At 54.2% G+C, this 21,913-nt stretch overlaps 8 protein-coding genes across 8 annotated transcripts; 5 read left to right on the top strand and 3 right to left on the bottom strand.

Moving 5' to 3' along the window:
- Positions 1–345: 345 nt before the first annotated feature.
- On the bottom strand, positions 346–1,768 carry COCMIDRAFT_9232 (uncharacterized protein; the record flags this gene model as incomplete). The annotated part of the gene is made up of 5 exons (XM_007694301.1): positions 346–398; positions 565–1,060; positions 1,116–1,375; positions 1,425–1,551; positions 1,625–1,768. The coding sequence occupies 5 exons, from the start codon at positions 1,766–1,768 to the stop codon at positions 346–348; spliced, it is 1,080 nt and encodes a 359-aa protein (XP_007692491.1).
- A 281-nt stretch (positions 1,769–2,049) lies between these two features.
- On the top strand, positions 2,050–2,853 carry COCMIDRAFT_107345 (uncharacterized protein; the record flags this gene model as incomplete). Its single annotated transcript, XM_007694300.1, has 5 exons — positions 2,050–2,087; positions 2,139–2,147; positions 2,197–2,416; positions 2,474–2,665; positions 2,734–2,853. 5 exons carry the CDS (start codon positions 2,050–2,052, stop codon positions 2,851–2,853), a joined length of 579 nt encoding a protein of 192 aa, XP_007692490.1.
- Positions 2,854–4,269: 1,416 nt separating this feature from the next.
- On the top strand, positions 4,270–6,674 carry COCMIDRAFT_107353 (uncharacterized protein; the record flags this gene model as incomplete). The annotated part of the gene is made up of 7 exons (XM_007694299.1): positions 4,270–4,692; positions 4,756–4,907; positions 4,970–5,136; positions 5,196–5,281; positions 5,345–6,187; positions 6,241–6,474; positions 6,528–6,674. The coding sequence occupies 7 exons, from the start codon at positions 4,270–4,272 to the stop codon at positions 6,672–6,674; spliced, it is 2,052 nt and encodes a 683-aa protein (XP_007692489.1).
- Positions 6,675–9,308: 2,634 nt separating this feature from the next.
- On the bottom strand, positions 9,309–10,882 carry COCMIDRAFT_107347 (uncharacterized protein; the record flags this gene model as incomplete). Its single annotated transcript, XM_007694298.1, has 2 exons — positions 9,309–10,387; positions 10,438–10,882. 2 exons carry the CDS (start codon positions 10,880–10,882, stop codon positions 9,309–9,311), a joined length of 1,524 nt encoding a protein of 507 aa, XP_007692488.1.
- Positions 10,883–11,819: 937 nt separating this feature from the next.
- Positions 11,820–13,770, top strand: COCMIDRAFT_107357 (glycoside hydrolase family 1 protein; the record flags this gene model as incomplete). Its single annotated transcript, XM_007694297.1, has 4 exons — positions 11,820–11,872; positions 11,965–12,629; positions 12,800–13,385; positions 13,632–13,770. 4 exons carry the CDS (start codon positions 11,820–11,822, stop codon positions 13,768–13,770), a joined length of 1,443 nt encoding a protein of 480 aa, XP_007692487.1.
- Positions 13,771–15,100: 1,330 nt separating this feature from the next.
- Positions 15,101–16,836, bottom strand: COCMIDRAFT_30160 (uncharacterized protein; the record flags this gene model as incomplete). Its single annotated transcript, XM_007694296.1, has 4 exons — positions 15,101–15,771; positions 15,817–16,356; positions 16,553–16,620; positions 16,799–16,836. The coding sequence occupies 4 exons, from the start codon at positions 16,834–16,836 to the stop codon at positions 15,101–15,103; spliced, it is 1,317 nt and encodes a 438-aa protein (XP_007692486.1).
- An 870-nt stretch (positions 16,837–17,706) lies between these two features.
- Positions 17,707–18,633, top strand: COCMIDRAFT_30159 (uncharacterized protein; the record flags this gene model as incomplete). The annotated part of the gene is made up of 2 exons (XM_007694295.1): positions 17,707–18,102; positions 18,148–18,633. The coding sequence occupies 2 exons, from the start codon at positions 17,707–17,709 to the stop codon at positions 18,631–18,633; spliced, it is 882 nt and encodes a 293-aa protein (XP_007692485.1).
- Positions 18,634–19,312: 679 nt separating this feature from the next.
- Positions 19,313–20,781, top strand: COCMIDRAFT_107360 (uncharacterized protein; the record flags this gene model as incomplete). The annotated part of the gene is made up of 2 exons (XM_007694294.1): positions 19,313–19,688; positions 20,030–20,781. 2 exons carry the CDS (start codon positions 19,313–19,315, stop codon positions 20,779–20,781), a joined length of 1,128 nt encoding a protein of 375 aa, XP_007692484.1.
- Positions 20,782–21,913: the final 1,132 nt, after the last annotated feature.

Raw genomic sequence — 21,913 nt, 5'->3', positions numbered from 1 at the left:
ATGTAATAAAGGCATGAAGCCGCGCTATAGCAAATTTCGTCGGCTTGATTGTTGGCTAGACTGCTGTCGACGGCTGGTTGCGCTGCTGCGCCAACTCTCTCTGTCTCTCTCTCTTCGACGCATCCTCTCAATCACCATACTCGTCGCTTTCGCTGCATCGTCGACCATTGTGCGTACATGCGACTCCCAAGCCCTGTCAACTGTCGCACCGGCGTATCCAGCCTATCCACAAACGTCTGCGTGACGTCTACCTGGGCCGGAAGCTACTGGGGCCTTTCTCCACGCTTCTCGCGCCCATCTCTTCGAGTCAGAACTGCGTAGCCAAGATACCGAAGCTTCACCCTTTCACTTGCCGAGCTCGCCCACCATGACCTTTCGGTCTGACGAGGCGGAGACCACTAAGTATTGCCAAGTCAGCTTGATGCTTTGCAGGAGACAAACAGAGTGACAGAGAGGGTGTACGGACCGCCCTCCGTCTAGTTCCACCTTCTGGCAGGGTATCCAGACATCGTTGGGAGATGCAGCCGAGGCATTGAGGCTCATAGGAAATTTGATTCAACTTACAAATGGGTTCGCCAAGAGGGTGGAAACGCACGTCATTGACGGCGCCTCGGTGGCCTGGCAGCTTGTGCAAGAGTTTCCCTGTTCGTGTCTCCCAAACGGCCACGCTCTGATCCCCGCTACCAGCTGCAATCTTTTCGCCTTTGAAGTCCCAGCTTGCCTTCAAGAGGTTGCGCTCTTGTCCGGTAGGGGCTCCGTCGTACGTTTGTATGCGTCGGTCAGCGGGAGCAAAGGGTCTTACATCCCATGTCCTGACAGTTGAATCGTGTGCGTTGGATAATAGTGTTTGGTTGTCTGGAGACATTTGGAGCGAAGTGACTGTGTCGGTGTGCCCAATCAGTGTGTATGTCACTGCCTGTTTCCGCAGATCCCAGACTTTAATGTCGTTGTCAATGCCGCCTGTGAATAGCTCGTTTCCAGCTTCCGCTAAGCATATTGCTGTTATGGGAAAGTCCGTCTGGATAAAGGTTACTGCATCTTTTGTTCTAGTGTCCCAAATCTATTGCCGCTGTTAGACCAGTCTCACCATACCCAATACTGTGTGCAACACTTACCCCAATATAGCCGTCGTCGGAACCGCTCACGAGCACCTCTTCACCGCGCTTGCTCACATCCATGCAATTGATAACCTCCTCATGACCTGGATGTCTTCGTATTCTCTCTCCAGTTTCGACGTCCCAACTTGCTAGGTGCATGTCTGCCGATGCGGAGAAGAGAACTCTGGAATCGCGTGACCAGTGCAAGTCGAGTACTGCCTGCTTGTGACCAGTGAGGATGCCATAGTTTTCGCAAGTGTCGGAGCTGCGCCAAAGCACTGTTTACCGTCAATACGTATTTCCCAGCCAATCTGGGGCCAAACTCACATATAGAACGATCCATAGAGCCAGAAGCGATACATTGTCCTGTTGGGTCGAATCGTGCTGCAAAGACTTCGCCTGAGTGGCCTGTTAATTCCATGACTGGCGACTGCAGTGCGCTGGAGCGCGACCCCTACAGGACCTGTCAGCGCATCGCTACCTTCAGCCTTGACACTCGTGTAGAAACATCCTCGGTGGCAACGTACCGCTTGTATGAGGGCGCCATTTGCGCCCGAGCCGTTGACTACAGCTACTGCAGAGCTTCCTCCAAGGTTGGCATCCGACTTGGTGCGCTTAACCAACTGGCTTGTACCAAAAGCCTCATTGGCGGGTCGCTTTTCTCTAGACATGGCGGAGTATGTGTGGTGATATAGGTTTCGTGGTGGAGTTTTCGGGTTTGTCGCGTCCAAATTCGCGGTCTGGTAGTAGCTCGTGAACTTTCCTCATGGGTAGATCGGCGCCAAGAGATATACGCTCCACAGCCCGAGCTAGGTACGCTGCTCCGCGTGCCCCCCGACGCCGACGACACGACTCAATCATAGCAACCTCACATACCGCCTTACCCCACGTCTATAGAATTTCTCTCCTCGCCCACCGTGTACATTGCGCCAAAAAACCGCCAGGGTGAACCATGTCTTCGTCAACCAAAGCGGCCCGCATGGGCGAGGAGTGAGCTCCACAAGCCTGGCACCTGCTTCACGATGCGCTAATACATGTCAGAGTATGGAAGTAAGCCTTGTGTGTAAACCTTTACGTTTGCTGGCTCTGACTGTGTAAGAACACGAGTCGATAAAGTCAGTGCCGAGTTAGTCACGCTCACATACGGAACCATTGTTGCACAACTATGCAAAGACTACGAATACAACTACCCAGACGTCAACAAGCAACTGGAGCGCATGGGGTACAATATCGGAATACGGTTGATTGAGGACTTCCTTGCAAAGTCGAGCGCGCCTGCTTGCACCAACTTTCGAGAGGTGGCCGAGATGATCTCCAAGGTAGCCCTTGTCAAGTGGCAGATGGATTGATTGTTCAGTGGCTGATATGCAGTACAGGTCGGCTTCAAAATCTTCCTCAACATTACCCCAACCATTACGAACTGGTCGAGCGACAACAAGCAATTCTCACTCATCTTCGAAGAAAACCCACTTGCCGATTTCGTCGAGTTACCAGACGATGGGCGTGCGCAGGACGAGTTATGGTTCTCCAACATATTAGTGGGTGTACTGCGGGGTGCATTGGAGATGGTACGTCTTCCCAGGACTATACTGTGCAGCGACATTGCAGATAAACGATGTACTCATTTCCGAACTAGGTACATATGCAAGTCGAGGCACACTTTGTCAGTGACGTGCTACGAGGTAACGACACGACAGAGATGAGGATATCGCTAGTTCGCTACATTGATGACGAGATGCCACCGGATGATGAGTAGAAGACAAGGAGCAAGGGTGAGAGGGTGAGAGGGTGAAAGGAGAGGAGAGGAGAGAAGAGGAGACATTTTCCAATTGATGTCTTGAGCATGAGGGACAGCGGCTGCTAGACGGGGCATGTACAGTGTGGACGACTCTAGGTGAAGTCAGTTGACCAACGAGGCAGCGATGCGCACAGGGCCCCGTTTGCTAGAGAATTGCACACCGCCACCATGGATGTGTTAAAGTCTATGCCAGTCGGGCAGGCTGCATTTGGCATGGGACCCGATGCATTGCGAGGGATAGAATTGCACGATTGTAGGCGGTCAGCGAGGCGCATGAGGGCACAATTGCACAATGGCGCAATTGCACTGGCACTCGCACCGGCAACACGATTGATTGGGGAAAGGGGGACCTCTCACTCTTTTTGCTCTGCACGTGCGTGAATGTGTGTATTGACGAGGGCGCATCTGTCGACGGTTGAGGATGGATTGACTGGTGACTGGTGACTGGGCCTGGGCCAGGGCGAGGCCAACAAGGTATACCTACTGCGTACACTGTGCTGTGTCTCCCGCTCGAGCAGACGGCGCCGTCGAGGTGTGCAGGTCGCGTTACATGCACATGCCCCACCACGCACCCTCGTAGCCCGTCGGGGCGTGGTGTGTAACGGGGCCTTGTCTTGACGACTGCGACTGCGACGACCACGACGACAGCGACAACACAGCAGCCAGCAATGGCGTGCGGCGTGTCGGGGGCAGCCAATGCAGGGCCAAAAGCAAGCAGCAAAGTGCAGTTTTTGCTGAGGGCGCGCGGGTGCGCAAAGGGGAGGCTGGTGCGAGGCCAAAGTCTAATAATACTCAGTCACGTGGACGTGACTTGGCGCAGCTCAGCGAGCGGCCGCCGCCCTTCCCCTCGATTCCCGGGGCGTCACAAACTTCCCACGACCTGTCCACTATTCCTCCGAGCTTTTTTGTCGCCCGACGCGCTCCATCACGTAGGCGCATCTCCGGTTGTCGTTGTCGTTGTTGTCGTGATCCCATCTCTTGGCAGCCTCCGTGCAGAGCGCGCCGCTGACATCCCCTCTCAAAGTCCTTCCTTCACGCTAACCCCCAGTCCCATACCGTGCATCAGCCGCCGCCTTTTCCATCGCGACACCACCGTCGCTACCCTTTGCCGGCTGCCCTCCATCCCGCCCGCCCACGATTTGCGCGCCTACAGCCTCGTCGCCGTCTCTCGCAGGCTGAGCAGGTCCCTGGCACGCCGCTCCGGCTCCGGCTCCGATCTCCCGTGGCGACGACATCCCATGCTGTTGTAGCCCGTCCATCCAGCACCGAGGTGCACGACACATATCGCGTCTATTGCTAGCACCGCGCATCCATCGCTAACTCCCCACCCGTCTTCCGCGCCTGCCGCACCCGCCCCCCCCACGCATCGTCGCGATGCAGAACCAACAGCAAATGGCGCAGATGGCGGCCATGAATGCGAACAACGGCGCCGTCGATGGCACTCCCATGATGCGCAACATGGCGCAACCTGGCGGCAAGGGCACCGACCCCACCGAGAAGCTTAACACGTACATCTACGACTACTTTCTGCGGAACAAACACCTCAACCTGGCGCGCGCCATGCTTGAATGCGACATGAAGATGGCCACCGAAAAGGCCAGCCCAAACAGCAAGATGAATGGCGCCGACGCGATTGAGCAGATAGACGACCTGCCTCTTCCTTCGCTGCCCCCCAACCAGGTCGCAGACAATTCCTTCCTACTCGACTGGTGGGTCCAATTCTGGGACATTTACACGGCCACCAAGCCGCGCAGCAATGCCTCCAAGAACGCGATCCAATACGTCGGTCACAATCGGGTAGGTGGAAATCTTGTCCCAGCTCATTTACACGTATAGCAGCCCACTAACCGAACCTCTCAGAACCTCGGCCAGCTGCAGAATGAGCAGCGAAATCAGCGCATGATGATGAACAACCCTATGAACGCGCAATACCAGATGATGAGAAACGGCGCAATGACCAATGGTAACCAGACCGACCTTAAGCGGGCGGCAGCCATGAACAACAACCGACCGTATGTTTTGCTTTGCACCTCCTTCGTGCTATTCAAACACCATCCCGCTAACCGCGCAGCAGCACCGGCAACCCTATGGCGGGTATGCAGCAGATGAAGGGCCCCGGCATGATGGCGGCGCAGATGCAGCGAGACGGCTCAAGCATGGACATGAATGGCCAACGTCCAAACTCGCCCGGATCCAACGAGAATGCTCCGTCCCCAAACAAGCGTCCGCGTGTCGATGGTGGTACGTCCATTTGTCAAGACCCTGACCCACTATGTCAACTAACGTACAATGTCATACAGGTGGTATGAACGCTGGTAACATGCCCAACAACCAGTTCAACGAGTTCATGCCGCAAGGCCCAGGTGCGCAGCAGAAGAATATCGAGGTATATGCCCAAAGCCTGGCCCATCAACACAGAGTGGCAATGAGTAACACGTCGTCCCCCCAGGGTATGAACTCTGGCGTCCAAGGCTCTCCAATGGCCCAGCCCGGCCTTGAAGGTCAAGAAAACCTCTTTACTGGCAACGGGCCACGACCAGGCAATATGCCCACCAACCCTCCAGGTGCACCTCAGCAAGGCAACCATGCCCTGCAGGACTACCAGATGCAGCTTATGCTTCTCGAACAACAGAACAAGAAGCGATTACTCATGGCACGACAGGAGCAGGACAATCAGTCCGGTCACCCACAGCAGGGTGTCATGGGCGCCCCAGGTTTTGGGGCAGCCATGTCACCACAAGGTAGCAGAGCTGGCGGTCCTTCACCCAATCCCGCCGACCAGATGAAGCGGGGTACGCCCAAGTTGGGTCAGCAGAATCTCCCTGGCTCCCCCATGCCAGAAGGCATCATGGGACAGCAGCGCGCATCTCCCGCACCGAACATGAACTTTGACCCTAGCCTGGCCCCCCCGGGCATGCCCCCGCAGTTCTATCCTCAGGGAATGCCTCAAAACGGCCCAATGGGCATGCGTCCCCCGAGCTCACATCCGCAACCACCCAACTTTGGTGGTCAACAGATAACACCCGCACAAATGGAGGCTATGCGTAACGGGCAGATGCAACAGAATGGCTGGCGTGGTGGCCCTCAGCCTGGCATGATGCCTGGTGGACAGCAAATGGGAGGACCCATGGGCCAGAACCCGCAGCAGCGCCAACAAATGCCACCGCCCCCAGCACCTACGAACGAACAACCACGACCCGAGCCCTCTCCGTCACAGTCCAACCCGAACCCACCGACCCCATCTCAAACCAACAAGGCCAATCCTAAGAAGAAGCCTACTAAGGACAATAAGGTAAAGTTTCTAGTTTCCATTCCACCCTTGAGCAACATTGATGTTGATTGTAGAAGCCCGCAAACAAGAAAGGGGCGAATACAGGTGCGACTCCAGCAGCAACAAACGGTGAAGAGCCTCCTACTCCGACGTCTTCCACTCCCGTGGCTCCAATCACGCCAGTCCATAAGCAGTCTTTCACCCAGGGACAAAATGGTCAGCCACAGCAGCCTGTGCAACCACCAGCGCCCGCCGACCAACCCATGGACAATGGAGGTGGTCAGCCATTTGGCAGCATTGATCCTGATGTGCGTTTACTGCGTTGATGTCTTTCATGGTACATTTGCTAACACCCTAATAGCCTAACAGTTTTGACCTTGGCCTCAACTTCCCCGACGACGGTGGCGCGCTCGAGACGTTTGACTTTGATTCATTTTTGCACACTGGTGACAACGACGGTCTCGGCAACTTTGGCGACTTTGACTTCGCCGGTGCAACAGAAGTATAGCGTAAGTCGAAAGCCGTTGGTTTATTAAAAAGACCAAGCATATCATAGTTGCAGCAGCGGTGGGCAAGTAGCGGTGGTTGGCAGGCTGTGTGGTTGGTGGCATTTGAAACCCAAAAATCGTTTCCATATACCCGTGTCGTTATCGACCGTCTCGATCGCTTTTTATCTCTTATCCGGAGCATAACGGAGCAGGCTTGGGGTTTTTTGGAAACTTCGGTTGGCCTCTTTGTTTTGTTTTGTTTTGTTTCACACCCTCTTTTCGTGAGGGGGGTGGTGTTGTTGGTTGTTGGGTGCCGGGTGGGTTGGGGGGTGTAAGGGATCTAGTGGGCGTTCTCATTTTCTTTTGGTGTTTTTTTATCATGTATGTGTGTGTGTGTGTGTTGCGTTTTCAACCTCCCCCCCCCTTATTTGAACCCGAGTGGACGCTACGTTTTTCCTTTACTATCTTATTTTTTCGTTTTTTTGCTCTCAATTGCAAAATTTCAGGATTTTTTTTGGATTTCCGATTCTCCTACTCCTCTATCCCCCCCTTCCTTCCATTAGGTATCTTTCGAGATCTACACACCTTACTCTGTCTCCTACTACACACATGTTATCGCTACCAACTCATTCTTCTCCTGTCCTACTGCACTCGCACATGTCATCGCTACCGATATTACAACATCATCTACTACACTACCACCAGCTACTTGCTTCATCAACCAGCAAAATCTCCCTCTCAAATGATCTTCTCGCTCCTTCACTCCCTTTGCCTTTCCCTTCTCCCACCACCTCCCCCTTCTTTCCACCCTTCTAACCCTCTACCCTTCCCCTTCCCCCTTATTCGCAATCCCCACTTTCCACAATCCCCGTACTCCGTTTTTTCCACCCGCCTTATCTCTTATTTACCTTGGCACTGCTCAGTTCCGTTCGCTTGACCCCCTTTTTCTCTCCATAGCAGAGTGGGGGAGAGAGAGGAGGAGAGTGATACGGCACTGATGGTTGTTTTTTTGTTCGGTTTGCTAAGAAATGAAACTGGGTAGTTAAGAGAATGGGGAAAAAAAAGACGAATAAGAGGAAGAGGAAGAAAAAAGACAAAGCTGAATATGATAAAGAAGACGGTGGGAAAGACGGAAAGGGGGCTACTGGTATATCATATTTCTATCGTTTCCTATTTCCTGACTTTCTTTTTGGTTTACCTTTTTTTTTGCCTTCCTGTTTTAAGGGTATTGTTGGCGTTTGTGTTTTTTTTTTGCTTACTAAGAGAGAAGGAAGGCGGGTAGATGCATGGATGAAGAGTGGAGGAGAGAAGGAGAGGGTTGTGGAAATGACTTGATGCTTCATAAAATCTCATTCTTTTGTTTTTCCTTGAATGTAGTGGTGTAGGTTGTGTGCTGTGCGTGTATGTGATGGTGAATTTGAAGGCTGATAAGGGGGGGATGGGATAAGGTGAGAACACAAGATGCTGGGGAGAGTAGGAGATGATGATGATGATGATGTATATGTGTGGTTCTTGATTGAGTATTGCTTGGGTTATTTGTCTTCCTATGCCTCTTCATCCAACGAACATCTTAACTCGAGAGAGAAGAAGGGAGTATGACCTCATTGTCACTGTCACTTCTCATCAACCATCCCATTCTAACATCTGCCCTACCTCATGCTCCCCCATGTCCATTCCATCCCACCCACGGATCTCCCTTACCCTCCTCTCACACATACACACACCTCCATCGATCCCATCTATTCATAAATCCCAACCACAGCCTACAACCCTACCTCTCCACCTCCCTACGCCGCAGGTATATCTGGTACCTCGCTTTCCCTCTTCATTCCTTCTCGCTAAGCCGGAAACGAGTAATACACAACAACATACGATAGACAGAGAAATAGCACCAAAATTCCTTTCACTACAATACCAAGGATATTTCGCAAGATCAAGAGTTTGAACCTCTCTCTCCCTCTCTCCCTCTCACTCCTTTTTTTCTTCTAAAAACAAAAAAAAGGAACTCCAGGACCAGGAGAGATGTTAATTTTAAAGATTATATTCTATATTAAAGATTTGTAAATGTTTCCACCAAGCCCTGGCAGTTTGTGGGAAGAAAGAGAGAGAGAGAGGGGGGGGGGGTTAGAGTTTTTTTTAAAGTGCCGCAGAAATTTTCCTTGTTACCTTCTCCTTGTGGACTCCCGCAAATTCCGAGAGAGAGAGAGAGAGAAAACTACAGTGTATCTAGTTACTTCAGAGATAACTACGTATAATCCAATATAATCCATATAAATGCAATGACGGAAGAGAAAGTTGGAAGTGTGGAAGGGTAGGTAGATGTGGGTGTGCGAGGGACACGGGCATGTTGCATATACAGCAAACAGTGTGAAGGGGGGGAAGCATGGATAAAGAGGGGGGGGAGTGCAGCGTATGAGTTTGGAGACTGTGACGAACCTAGCTAGAGTGGATTGGGATTACAAAGTAAGTATCACGTAGACACTTGTAACATATACTTGCACAAACTCTCTTTCTTTCGTATTTCAAGAAACGGCGGAGTGTAAGGAGAAGAATATAGTGGATATATAGACCTATTTTCCACTAACCCCACAAGACATTACGAAGATATAGAAAAGAGAAACCCCCCCCCCCCCATCCCACTCACCACCTCCATTTCAATCATAAAAACCCAAAATCTTGTTCGCCCGATCAAGTATTACCTTCTCCCCGGGACCCAACCCAGGCTCCTCGCTATCCCACTCTAGCAGCCCCATAGCACGACATCCCTCGTCCCCAACAAGCTTCTGCATCTCGTCGGGCAAAACGCGACCGACATGTTCGGACTCGCCGATGCCGCTTCCGAAATCCGGGCTGGGGGTACCGTTGACGAAGGTGTTGCGCTGGCGAACGAGATGGTTCGCATTATCTTCTGTCATGGGGCAAGCGGGGATGTATAGGACGCTAGAATCCGAAGTGCCTTGGTGTTTCTTGTCGACGCTGTGGATGGTATCGCAGTGCCAGGCGACGTAGTCACCGGGTCGGACCGTCGGGACGTGAACCATTGTTTTTTGGAGGTGGAGATGCGGGTGGAGTAGGTTTGAGAGTTCCTGTCCGTGACCGGGTGTTGCGCCGTGGATCCAGGATGTTTGCGGCGAGTCCATTTCCCAGTTGTCTGGGGAGAGGAAAGCGGAGGTGTTGGTGGTTGCTTCGGATGCGGTTTGTGCGCCTGGTTCGACGCCGCGTTTGGGGGAGAAGAAGGGGCGCAGCATGTAGTATGCTGTTGCCTTGGCGAAGAGCGGGTTCACGAGGAGGGTGCCTTCAAGTGGGCGGGTTGTGGAGAGCGAGAGCCAGCCTTGGAACATGCGGAAGGCGTTGCAGGCTCCGACGCCCTGGTGGAGATCGGGAACAATGGGTAAACGGCAGCTGGCTTCCCAGGGATCAAATTCTTCCCATTTCCCTTTCCAGATCGAGTCGTACACTTTTCCAAGTCCGTATCCTTGTTCGTCCCAGCGCTCGACGCTGCCGCCGTCAACGTGGGGTCCAATTGAGAATCTGGCATCACCGGGCTGGCGCAGGCGCAGACGGTCGGCATAGCTTATCGGGTGCTTTGTAGAAAGTGGAATATGTGGATTACTGCTGTGCCAAAATGACATGAGGAAGCGGTGCGCCTTGAGGAGATTAGGGTTTCCGCGTGCGAGGAGCTGAGGGCGCGACCAGTAGAGCTCAAATACTTGAGGATTGTCGGCAGGAAAAGCTGTTCAATTGTCAGTCGTAATAAAAGCATGGAATATTTCAAATACCCACCCTTTGTCTGAGGGTTCTGCCGGATATATTCTCTGAGATCCTCCTTCCACTGTAATGCTTGTTGTTCCGACACTACGCCCCGCACAACAGCGACACCTCTCTCTCGCAGCTGACTACTAAAAACTTCAGGCGCATTGTCGATATCCTTGAAATCAATTTCCGGAATGACCTTGCTGCCTTGCTCAGCAATGCGCGGAATCTCATCGCGCAGGTTGCGAAGAAGGCGATCCCATGAATCCCGAACTTCACTTTCGTGACCCCGAATCAGACGGGCTTTGAGGTCTGCATATTCAGGTGTCAATGGCTTGAAGTCGTGTCCCGAAAGTGAGGCAAAAGCATCCGAGATATCGCCCGCGCGCCTCTGCGGTTGTGTCGCGACTGTGCGCACCTGTGTCGCAGCTCGTGTCGTCGGAGATCGGATGGTTCGCAATGCAGATAGCATCATCGTGAGTCGTTTGGTGGTTCTATGCGATTGATCCAACACTGCGATACTATCTCATTTCCTTTCCCCAGCATTCGCCCATTATATACGCTTCGCTGTGCTGTCGTAGCACGTAACACGAGTGAGATTCCGACATTGAACTGTTACTCAAGCCGTGAGCGCGAGATACTGTACCTGCGGAAGTTCTGCTCAAAACGGTATAGCCACATCTCCCGTGGTCCTTGCAGGCATATCCTCGTATCGGTTACCACGTGTAGAGCATCGTTTCCGACGTTCTCCATCGCACAACGTCATCCACTCCGGTGTTCGCGAATGAGCAGAGGCGGAACACACTCATCGGTGTTATATCCTGGGGTAGAGGGCGGGTGATACGAGGAGAGAGTGAGGGAAAGAGATCCGCCTGGAGCTGCCCAGTACCCCGCCATGCCACATTTTTCAAACATCACTTCCTTCCAAGTCACGTCGCTGCGCCACTTGTGGGAGGATAATAGGCAGGCTGAATGTCCGGCCCGCAATCCCACTGACCGCCCTAGCCACTGTGAATCCTGACGGGCAGAATGGACGCAAAGGTACAGCTTCGTCATGTGGGATGAAGCTATAACCTCCCGTCGGTGAGCCGGCCAAGCGGGGTCGCTGAACTGAATGAGCCATTGAGGAGACGGAGAAATTGAATATAGCCTACCAGAGTGGAACGAGACCATACCAAGATCCTCATCTGTCCTACTGCGCCTCTTGTTAAGCTCTTGTCCTTGGGTGAATGACGGTTACCGCGGGACGTCCTCCGCAGCCAACGCTGCAGTCCGGTCCCACGTATATGAAGAAGTAATAGCCGTCCCGCTGCTAGGAGCTCGAGAAATTTGTCATCTCTTTCTTCCTTTTCTCTACTTAGACCATTCAGTATAGAACACACTTGAAGAGATTGGACATACCGCAGCTCATCATGTCGCAATCATACTTTCCAAAGGATTTCCTTTGGGGGTTTGCAACAGCGAGGTTCGTTTAGCCAGGCCTTTCTCCACTCAAAAGTACCCCGCCCGCAAGGAAGGGCCACTTGATTGTCACATGCTGAGTTTTGGAATCTGCAGTTACCAAATCGAAGGCGCACCGCATGAAGACGGTCGTGCCGATTCCATCTGGGACTCGTTTTGCCGCATTCCGGGCAAGATTGCTGGAGGAGACTCCGGCGATGTGGCCTGTGATTCCTACCACCGTGCTGACGAGGACATTGCACTGTTGAAGGAACTTGGCGCAAAGTCTTACCGCTTTTCCCTCTCATGGTCCCGCATCATTCCGCTTGGTGGACGCAATGACCCAGTAAACGAAAAGGGTCTGCAATACTACATCAAGCTGGTCGATGGGCTCCGTGCTGCCGGCATCGAGCCCATGATAACCCTGTTTCATTGGGATTTGCCCGATGAGCTACACAAGCGATATGGGGGCATGCTAAACAAGGACGAATTCGTAAAGGACTACGAGAACTATGCCAGGGTGTGTTTCAAGGCATTTGGGTCAAAAGTAAAATATTGGATCACCTTTAACGAGCCATGGTGCAGCTCGGTACTTGGCTATGGCACTGGGCTGTTTGCTCCTGGTCGTTGCAGCGATCGAACCAAGAGCGCTGAAGGAGACAGCGCGAGGGAGCCATGGATCGTCGGACACTCCCTCCTCATTGCTCATGGTGCGGCAGTCAAGGCCTATCGCGACGACTTTAAGGCGCAGGATGGAGGCCAGATTGGGATTACTCTAAACGGTAAGCGATCACCTCGCGTCCAGATGCCATGTAGACAGAAACAGAAACTCTACTCGCGTGCACGCACGCAGTCCGCGCATGCATGTACGCGGTGGTGGGGAAAGCATGTCAGAATGGGCCTTGAAAGACGCCGCATGAATATATTGGTATGCTGATACATGTCCGTATAGGGGATTGGACGGAGCCGTGGGATCCCGAAGATCCAAAGGACCGCGAAGCGTGCGACCGGAAAATTGAATTTGCCATCTGCTGGTTTGGAGACCCAGTCTACTTTGGCAAGTACCCAGACTCGATGCGTAAGCAATTGGGCGATCGATTGCCAGAATTCACGTCGGATGAAGCGGCCCTGGTCAAAGGTAGCAACGATTTCTATGGCATGAATCATTACTGTGCCCATTATATTAGGCACCGGGATACTGAGCCGGAGCTGGATGACCACGTCGGAAACCTTGATATTCTGCATCAGAATAAGAAAGGCGAATGGATTGGCCCAGAGACACAATCCGTGTGGCTACGGCCGATGCCGTTGGGCTTCAGGAAACTGATCAAGTGGCTTAGTGACCGGTACGGAGGCCCAACATTCTACGTGACAGAAAACGGCACCAGTCTCAAGGGCGAGAATGATCTGCCTCTGGAGCAGCTGCTTGACGATGAGTTTCGGTGTGAATACTTTAGGGGTTACATTGGTGCATTGGCCGATGCCCATACCTTGGATGGGGTAGACGTCAGGGGTTACTCTGCATGGAGTCTGATGGAGTACGTTGATCCACTTATTCATACCCCCCCCCTCCTTCCCTCTTGTTTCTTTTTGCTGCGCGTATACTATGCCTATACCTGAACGACCCGCTTTTCTCGACGGGGATATTGAGCTGTAAGCGGATGGCCGGAGAAGCTCTGGCAGACCGAACCTTTTCTCCTAGCTTCAAACTGAACCAAACCTGGTGTTTGGCGAGTTAGAAGCAATAAGATCACAAGTATGTATGCTGACATGAGTTTTTGTAGCAATTTCGAGTGGGCCGAGGGCTATACGACGCGTTTCGGCGTGACCTATGTCGACTACAAGGGCGGACAGAAGCGATACCCTAAGAAGAGTGCGCGCGAGATTTCGAAAATCTTTGACAAGTACATCAAAAAGGAGTAGGAGATGGCGACGGCAGTGGCGTGCTTCAGCGTAGTCGGCAGGAAACGCCATCAAATCATCTACTAGAAGCTGAAATGCATTAGGCGCTTCTAGCACGTTTCTAGCGTTAGAGGTGTTTTTGTTTTGTTTTTTTGTCTCTTTCTGCCATGGCAGATATGGACTGACTTCGTAGTGGCTTTTTGCCTTATCCACATTCATACCACGTGCGGCAAGCTGAAAGACGCGCTGATTTTTTTCACCTCCATGAAGCCCTATGGAGCCCCGTGTGGATACAGCTGTTCCTCTCAACGTCATTTAGACCCGGAGCATGGCGCCATGTTAGGGTAGTCTTAGTAGCGGTTCTCCCGTTGATTCTGGCGCGGCATGGTCGCAATGTTGAATCCGACGTTGAGCAAACACCTGGTTGACTGCAGCCTAAGTGATGCTGGGCCAGTAATGGAAAGGACAGATGCAGGTCAGCTGAAAGGGTCAAAGGCAAGCGAATGTGTACTACAGCCAGACGTGCATGGCTAGGTATGCCCCTGCCCTCTCACACCCCTTGATGCAGGGTTTGAGACGCCACCAGGGACGGAATCAGTGTGTGAGTAAGTACAACGTACCCCGCAATTACGTCGGTGATGCATGATGTTTATTGTTGATTCAAGTGCAGAGAGTGCTGACAAGACATGGGGTACAGTGCAGCTGGGGGGGCTGAGCTGGACAGGTGGATGTCTCGTGTGTGGGCAGGGCTGTGTGGGCGGAGGGCGGAGGGCGGTGGGCTTTGAAAGCGAAAGAGAAATCTAATTGCCAGACGGGCGACGGACTGTCTGGCTGCAGAGGAACCATGGTTGCGCCATTGTAGAGTAACCTTCTAGCCTGCAAGCTAGAAGGTTCGGAGAGAGCTGATGGCGCAAGCTTCGTGCCTTGGCGGAAGGTGTCGGTAAGCGTGATCGGTAAGGGAAGGAAGGAGCGGAGGGAGGGACGGCATTAGCGAGGGGGAGAGGGGCAGCCGACGGAGAGCGGAGGGCGGTGGGCGGAGGGCAGTCAGTGGTGGATGGGAAGGAGCCAGCCAGCAAGCAGTCAACAGCAGCCAACAGCAGCCAACAGTAGCGGTGCAGCCGTGGAGGGAGAGGAGGCCAGGTGGGACAGGCCACCACCACTACCATCCACTACCATCCACTCCGTCGTCGGGCACGCCAGGATGCCAGGATACCAGGATGCCAGGATGCGGGCCCCGCAAAAGTCTAAATTCTACAAGCCTGTTTCAGAGAGGAAGAGCCTCGTGGCCGACCCCCAAGTCAGGGCCACTAGACACTGCAAGGCCGCCATAGCCCGTGAATTGAGTTCGTGTCTAGCAGCCGTCGTTCTCGCGTAGTACGTAGTGGGCATCTGCACCTGCTTCATGGCGGAAAATCGGCTCAACTCCGGCATCGAGGCGGAGCCAGGCGTCCAGAGTTTGGTAGCGAGACTTGGGGCGGCGCGAGGGGGGACGAAATGACCCTTTTGGGGGGCGTTCGGCGGCGTGCATTACACTTTTGGATCGACAGACCATGTTTACATTCCCATTCTGCGACCAAGCTGAGCGCGCTGGTCCCGCCAGGCAATGCAAGTCTGGTTGCGCAATCGCCGACGGGACACTGTGTCGTACGTCGCATTTGACATGGATGGCCGGGCTTGACCCTGCCATGTAAGTAATACTACACAGACAGCCATGATACTTTACCTCCTTACTGCCTACGTACTTAGTTGCGTATAGTTGCGTATCCAATGTTAATGTATGTAAGACGGCACTTGGGCCGGGCACCATCGACACTCCGCCCCTCTGCCTGCCTAGAGGCGTCGCGGTGATGTGCAGCCACCACACGTCCCGACTGGTAGTACAGTCGTGGGTTCCTGGCTCACACGCACCAGCTAGAGGCGATTGGAGGCAAACCAGCCGGGCGAGTGTGGGTGAGATGATAGGTAGGAGTCGAGCCAAACTACTGCTACGCCCATGGATCTGCCGCGCCGGGCCACGGGAGCCTGCACGGATGTGTCTGTATGTAATATTGCCCTACCCGTACATACTTACATGCTTACGTCTAGTATGCATATATGTACACACAGAACGGCAGCCTCTGCCATCAAGGGGCTCCTCCAGGTCCAAAGTGGGCGTGTCCGATTCATCCGACTGACTGATGGCTGACTGATTTGATGGATTGCCGGGCTGGCGGTTTGACGACTGACTGGTGGGCTCCCTGGGCCTGCCGTGGCTGCCGTCGTGATGCACGTTCGAGCAGTTGGACGTGGTTTCAGCGACAGCTTCGGTATCAACGGGCAGTGCGCGTGGCTTCTCCGCGGCGCACCAAGGGCCCTGCATCTGTTCTGGGTAAGGAAAAAAAATGGTTCCATATTGCATGATTCCTGCCGCCACGGCGTATTGACGCACTAAACGCAACAGAGGCGGAAACAGCAATCGAACGGCGAGCATGAGCAGAGGCAATGAGGCTAACTGCGGTGACTGCCGGGAAACGCGCACGCTCCATGCCCTTTCCTCTACGCCGCCGCCGCCGCTGCTGCTGGTGCTGGTGCTGCTGGTGCTAGGCAAATTGCAAATGAAGCGCTTTGCTTGACAAAATAAGACGTTCCCGTCTCAGATAGAAGACGGTGGTCCTCTTGATGTCAAATAACGCTCTTACTAGGCTCAATTAGATGGCTGCTGCAGCTTGGTGCGGCGCTGTCCCTTTCCTTCTTGCCCCCCACTCTCGCCCCTCCACACTACCCGCCCGTCGGTCGGCCTATCCACGCATGCGCACATACTCACTACACACACGCACACAAACACGGGCTCTGTACACACGCACACCCCCAACATCCACAAAATCACACCTCCTACACACAAATGCATCTTACCAGCACCTCTCACTGCTGCGCTCATATCCGTCATGCCGTCACAACGCCTCATTGCGTGCTCGGCCAGTCAATTCTCTCTTCGCGGCTCGCGGCTGGCGGCTTCTAAGCCTAGCGCAGCCGACGTGCATCATCATTTTCCATCACTCGAGAAACTTACCGACAGTCGCTATCGTCCAATATCGGCGCCAAGCTCATGTCGAGTGGCTGGGACAGATGTCCAGGTACCAGCGCTAGCCGTCCCCATCTGGTTACTAGCCACATAGCCTCACCCTGTGCAGCTGTGTCGTCTATAGAGCGGTGAGGGGCGTCTCGGAGGATTCTTGCTTTATCGAATAACTGGGGGGAGGCCATGGATAGCGCACTGCTTTGGCTATCGTTGAGGTGCCCTCACTGCACATCACTGTGTGCGCTGCCCCAAAATGACGGCATAAGCTTGGGCGGATCATCATTGGATTGGTACTCGTGACCTGAGCAAAAAAAAAATCCCTGTTGCGGTGAAGGATAATAAGTAGGGAAAAACAAAAGAGGGCGAGAGAGCCAAAAAAAGAGGGACAGGTCAAGCATCAGCCACAAGTCTTCCGAACATGGCCACTTTAACCATGTCGACGTACAAGGGCCCTGACGAGGAGCGCATCACGGACGCTGTCCCGTCTCCATGCCTCTGCCTCTGTCGCTGCCTCTGTGTATCCCTCGCCGTCTTGTTCTGCTGGGGCCCATGCGTCTCCCACAGAGCCCCGGCATTGAAAGCCCTGCGAATGACTGACTGACGGATCCGTCACGAAATCGTCCCACCCTGCAGCACACCCGATTTAGACAGAGCAGCTGTTTAGCAGTCATCATGCATGGCCAGCACACGGCATGAAACACAGCTGGATGGCGATGAGGCCACGATAAAGTTTGCGAGTGGAGGGGGTGGGAGTGAGGGGGGAAGGGAGACGCACGCACCCCCCGCCCAAATCCTACAGCAACAACAGGTGGTAACCAGCACACAGGATTAGCAGCAGTAGTGGCAGCCGTAGCAGTTCGGCAAAGGTGCTCCAATGCGAGATGTCACTGCAGGTAGACATGGCCCGTGGAGGTACTTCGGAAGCATCCTGGGCCAGCGCGCTTCGTGCCCTCTGCGGAGCAAGAGGAGGAGGACGGTCTAGCACAAAGGCCCTGACCCCGGGCATGATCGACGCGACGACGAGGGCGGGCAAGGTTCAGGCTCCCCCTACAGGTCATTCTGGCGGGCAGGGCCTGTCTCTACCAGGTAGCTTCTATTTACCAGCCTGTCTGCTTGTGCTGGCCTGGTGCCTGTCTGGTGTTGGCCTGGTGCTGGTGCTGGTGCTGATGCTGCCCTGGGAGATCCACAGCGGGCCCCCCTTCGAGGGTGCGCGCAATTGCGAGACGCTCGACACCCTCTACTCTGCATCCATGGGTCTTGACCGGCGCTCCGACTCTGAAGCAGCCAGCGACAGGGTATCAGGCGGCTTGGCGCTCTCGGGCTAATTTTTCTGCATGCAGGGCTTCCACGTGCGCGTCTTCTCCTGGCCGTCCTGGCCGGGCGGTGGCACCCTTGCATCCTGGTATCGCTTCACGTCGCCGCCGCAGGAGCCCACGCCATGCGCTCTTCAAACGTCACAATTTGTCCGTGTCTGGTCTGTCATCCCAAACCTCGCTACGGTCCGCAAACACGACCAGCTACCTGACTGGCAAGCGGTCATGGCGACATCACAGCCCTCGCTCTTCCGTCTTATGCGCGCCCATCTGAACCTGTCCTGGTGGGTCCCGTCGTGCTGCTCCTCTGTGCCCACCTCGCATCCGACCCAAGGTAGACCGAGGACGTGTGTCGCGCAGGAACTCGGCCATGCCACCCTTGGTGGGGGTGTGCAATGTCCCGGCCCAAAGCACCTCGTAGCGCTTTTCCAGAACAGCCAGCTGTCGCTATGCACATGCACGTTGGGCGAGGCTTCAATCGCCCAGCTGCCACCACCGTTGAGACTTTATTGACTTATCGAGGCCCTTTGCCTGTCCTAAGCGACTGGCCGCAAGCTGGGCGCACCGCTATGCCTCGCTCAAGCCTGGAAGTCACTAATGTACGAGCTAAAGTGAAACGATTTCCCCAGAGCCCACGTTGTGTGGCTATCCACCTAGAGCCAGGATCAGCGAGCCAACGCTAGTCTAGGGTCGAAGCATGGTACGCAGAGGCCGCCGCTACTCCCAATGGCCCTGATAGCAAGTTATAGGCGCATGCCAGCCATGTCTTGCATCGCTCTCAGTCGTGTCTTTCTACAGTTCCGTCTCGCCCATTCGGCCTTGCCGCCTCGTCTTCTTTGCTAAGGAAAAAAAATTATCCTCTTCTTTCACTGGCTTTTATTCTCCCGTCCTCTTAATACACTACCCGGCTCCACTCCCCACAACACATCATCCCTCTTGTCTCCATTGCTCTCCCCTCCCCCTCTTCTTCGAGGTCCGGGAACAGCTCATCACTCACAGCCGGCATAACCTGATATATTCACATAGCGCTTGGACCGCGTTTTGTTTGGGACACCGCTGACACAGCAACCTCGACATCGCATATACTTTCACCGCCTCTCGCGGATCCTCGATGACTTCAATCCTTCACTACCGAGACCCCATCGCCTACAGGAGTGACCACATGAGTACCTCCAGCTACCACTCACCTCACATGGATCAACAGAAGCGATCCCCGCCCTATGAGGGCCATTCGTCTGGCTCCGAGGCCAGGCAACTTACCCCCGGCGCGAAGAAGCGTCCATCGAGAGCTGGAACACGCAGCGTCACGACGCTCACTGCTGCTCAGCTGGAGCGGAAGCGGGCAAACGACCGAGAAGCACAGCGAGCCATTCGTCAGAGAACAAAAGACCACATTGACACTCTCGAGCGCCAAGTTCGTGACCTCACAGCCCAGCTCGAGAACAACTCTTCCACCAAGATGATGGATCTTATCCGAAGAAACGAGGAGCTCGAGCAAGAAAACGGCATGTTACGCGCACGCTTGTCGCATGCAGTCTCTACCCTTGGTGTTCCAGAACAAGGTGCTGGTATGTGATGAACTTTATTTCTCCCTTTCTCTCTCTCTCCCTCCCCCCCCAAAGCACTGTCCAATTGTTCCACCAGTGAAGTGGTCCAGCCGCTTCAGTTGCTTTTTTTGGTGCCTCGGGCCGCAGCCGTTCGAATGCAGCCACCGTCGTTCTCGCAGCATCATTACACATTTCTTTTCCCACTGTCTCGATTCCCATGATTTGGTTGGCCCCGCTCCCATTTAGCGGCGTGCAGCACCTGTAACATTTTGCTTGCTTTTGCTGTCCAGGCGAGACGATAACGCCAACTTCATGTCTGAAATCCAATGTGATGGAAGTGCATTTTCACTAACACCGACCAGGGGCACCCTCGCCCAGCGACCGCGTTCAGATGCTCAGCCAGCCCAGGAGGATGTCAACTGGGACTGCAAGGAGCGCACACTCTGTACCAGAGATTGCGACGCCCGTCTCACAACCAGCACATTGGCAGCCACAGCACACATATGCTCAACATGTCTCGTCACCACATGTCGATACCCCACCAGCCATGGGCGAAGTTCAAGCGCCTCAACACGAGGCTGTTCGCTGGAGCCCTCACCCTGGCCACCCCCAGCAGCAGCAGCAACCACAGCAGCAGCAACCGCAGCAACACCACCAGGTTTCGATGCCAGTGCAGGATCCATCGGTTCATGCAGTCGAGCAGCCGAGCATGTCCTACCCGAGCCCATATGTCATGGAGAGCAACGCCCGGGCCATGTCGTATCCTCTTGAGAACGCTTCCATGGTCACGTCACAACCTATGCCGATGTCGGGATACGGTACGCCCACCTCACACCCTTCTCCACATACTTCAGAGTACCAGCGACACATGAGTGTCCCGATGCACCATCAATCGGTTCAGGGCCAGGCTCCTGCTCAACACCAGCAGCACCACACTTCGGCACCCTATGGCTCATATGCTGTGGGACCCCAACAAGGCTACCCCCCGCAGGTCAGCCATGGCGGTGAAATGCCCATGATGCATGCGCAACATGGCCAATCTCAGATGATGAATGAGCAAGGCCAGCACATCATGTATCAGCCATACCAATCAAACATGAAGGTTGAGCATTGAGGGGTGACCCGGCTCGTCCAAGCATGTTCACAAAATCCTTTGTGGCTGCCAGACCGTTGGCCAAGATGTCGGGTTCGCAATCATTCATAGAGCCTCGAATTCTAAACATCGCCTCAAACAACCGCGCTACATGAAACAACATGTTCTTCACAAATCTGACGGCAAGCTACAACTCACCATGACACGCGGCACAGCAACGATAAGCCTGTAGAGTACTTGGCTGCATCTAAAAAGGGCACCGCGAAGGGCGTTCCCAAAGCAGGGGCGTTGACCGACTCCTCGATCTTGTGCCTAACGGCAGAGCGCGATCTTGCGGGAATTGCTAGGGACGACCATGCCACGATCCTGCGACTTTTGCGCTAGGTCAAGGCAACCTATAGGTTCACGGCATGGTTGCGCACCGTGCAGCTACTCCCAAGCCTGCACTCGGACGATTTCGTATCCGTGTTGGAGTCCCCCCAACCCCCCAACCCCCCACGATCGCATAAAACACAATGAAACAGCGACACGGCAAGACCCACATTTGGACAATTGGGTCAAATCCGCTTTCAACTGCCCACCCGCGCCACCAATGAAACTACAATGGCACGCTATCAACGGCGTGTGCAGCTAGCGAACGACCCTGGAGAGGCTAGAGTCGACCAGACGGTGAAGAGGTGGATCTGCTGATGGCGTGGAAGCTTCTCAGAAGACGGGAAATGAGCAATGGAACATTCCGCGAATCCTCCATTGGGTCCGCGGGATGTGAGAGCGTTGGGGTCGCCTTTTTTTTCGTTTGGCTTCTCGCTTCAGCTTCTCCGAACGTCTGATTGGGACCGATCCTGGCAATGCAATTCTCCCGAGCTTTCCCGACTTCCGATGACCGCAGCCGTCTGCAGCCCGTGTGATGCGCGTTTGCGCGAGACGAAGACAAGATGACAGCAGGGTTTGCCCCACATACGCTACAAAGATTGCTAGAGTTTCCCTGGATGGGCAGACTAGTCGCAGCGCTGAAACGTCGAATGCCAAATACAACTACACTTGAGCCGACCAAGGAGCAACAGCCCACGGATCCTCGGCTACGACGCGCAACATCAGCATGTCGTGCGCTCTGCCATTGCCATGTCTCCGGCACTACTGACCGGCAGCTGCC

Source organism: Bipolaris oryzae (genome assembly GCF_000523455.1).
Source record: "Bipolaris oryzae ATCC 44560 unplaced genomic scaffold scaffold_208, whole genome shotgun sequence".
NCBI classification, from domain to species: Eukaryota; Fungi; Ascomycota; class Dothideomycetes; order Pleosporales; family Pleosporaceae; genus Bipolaris; species Bipolaris oryzae.
Note: the sequence above shows the minus strand (reverse complement) of the source record. Positions and strands in the feature narration are given on the sequence as shown.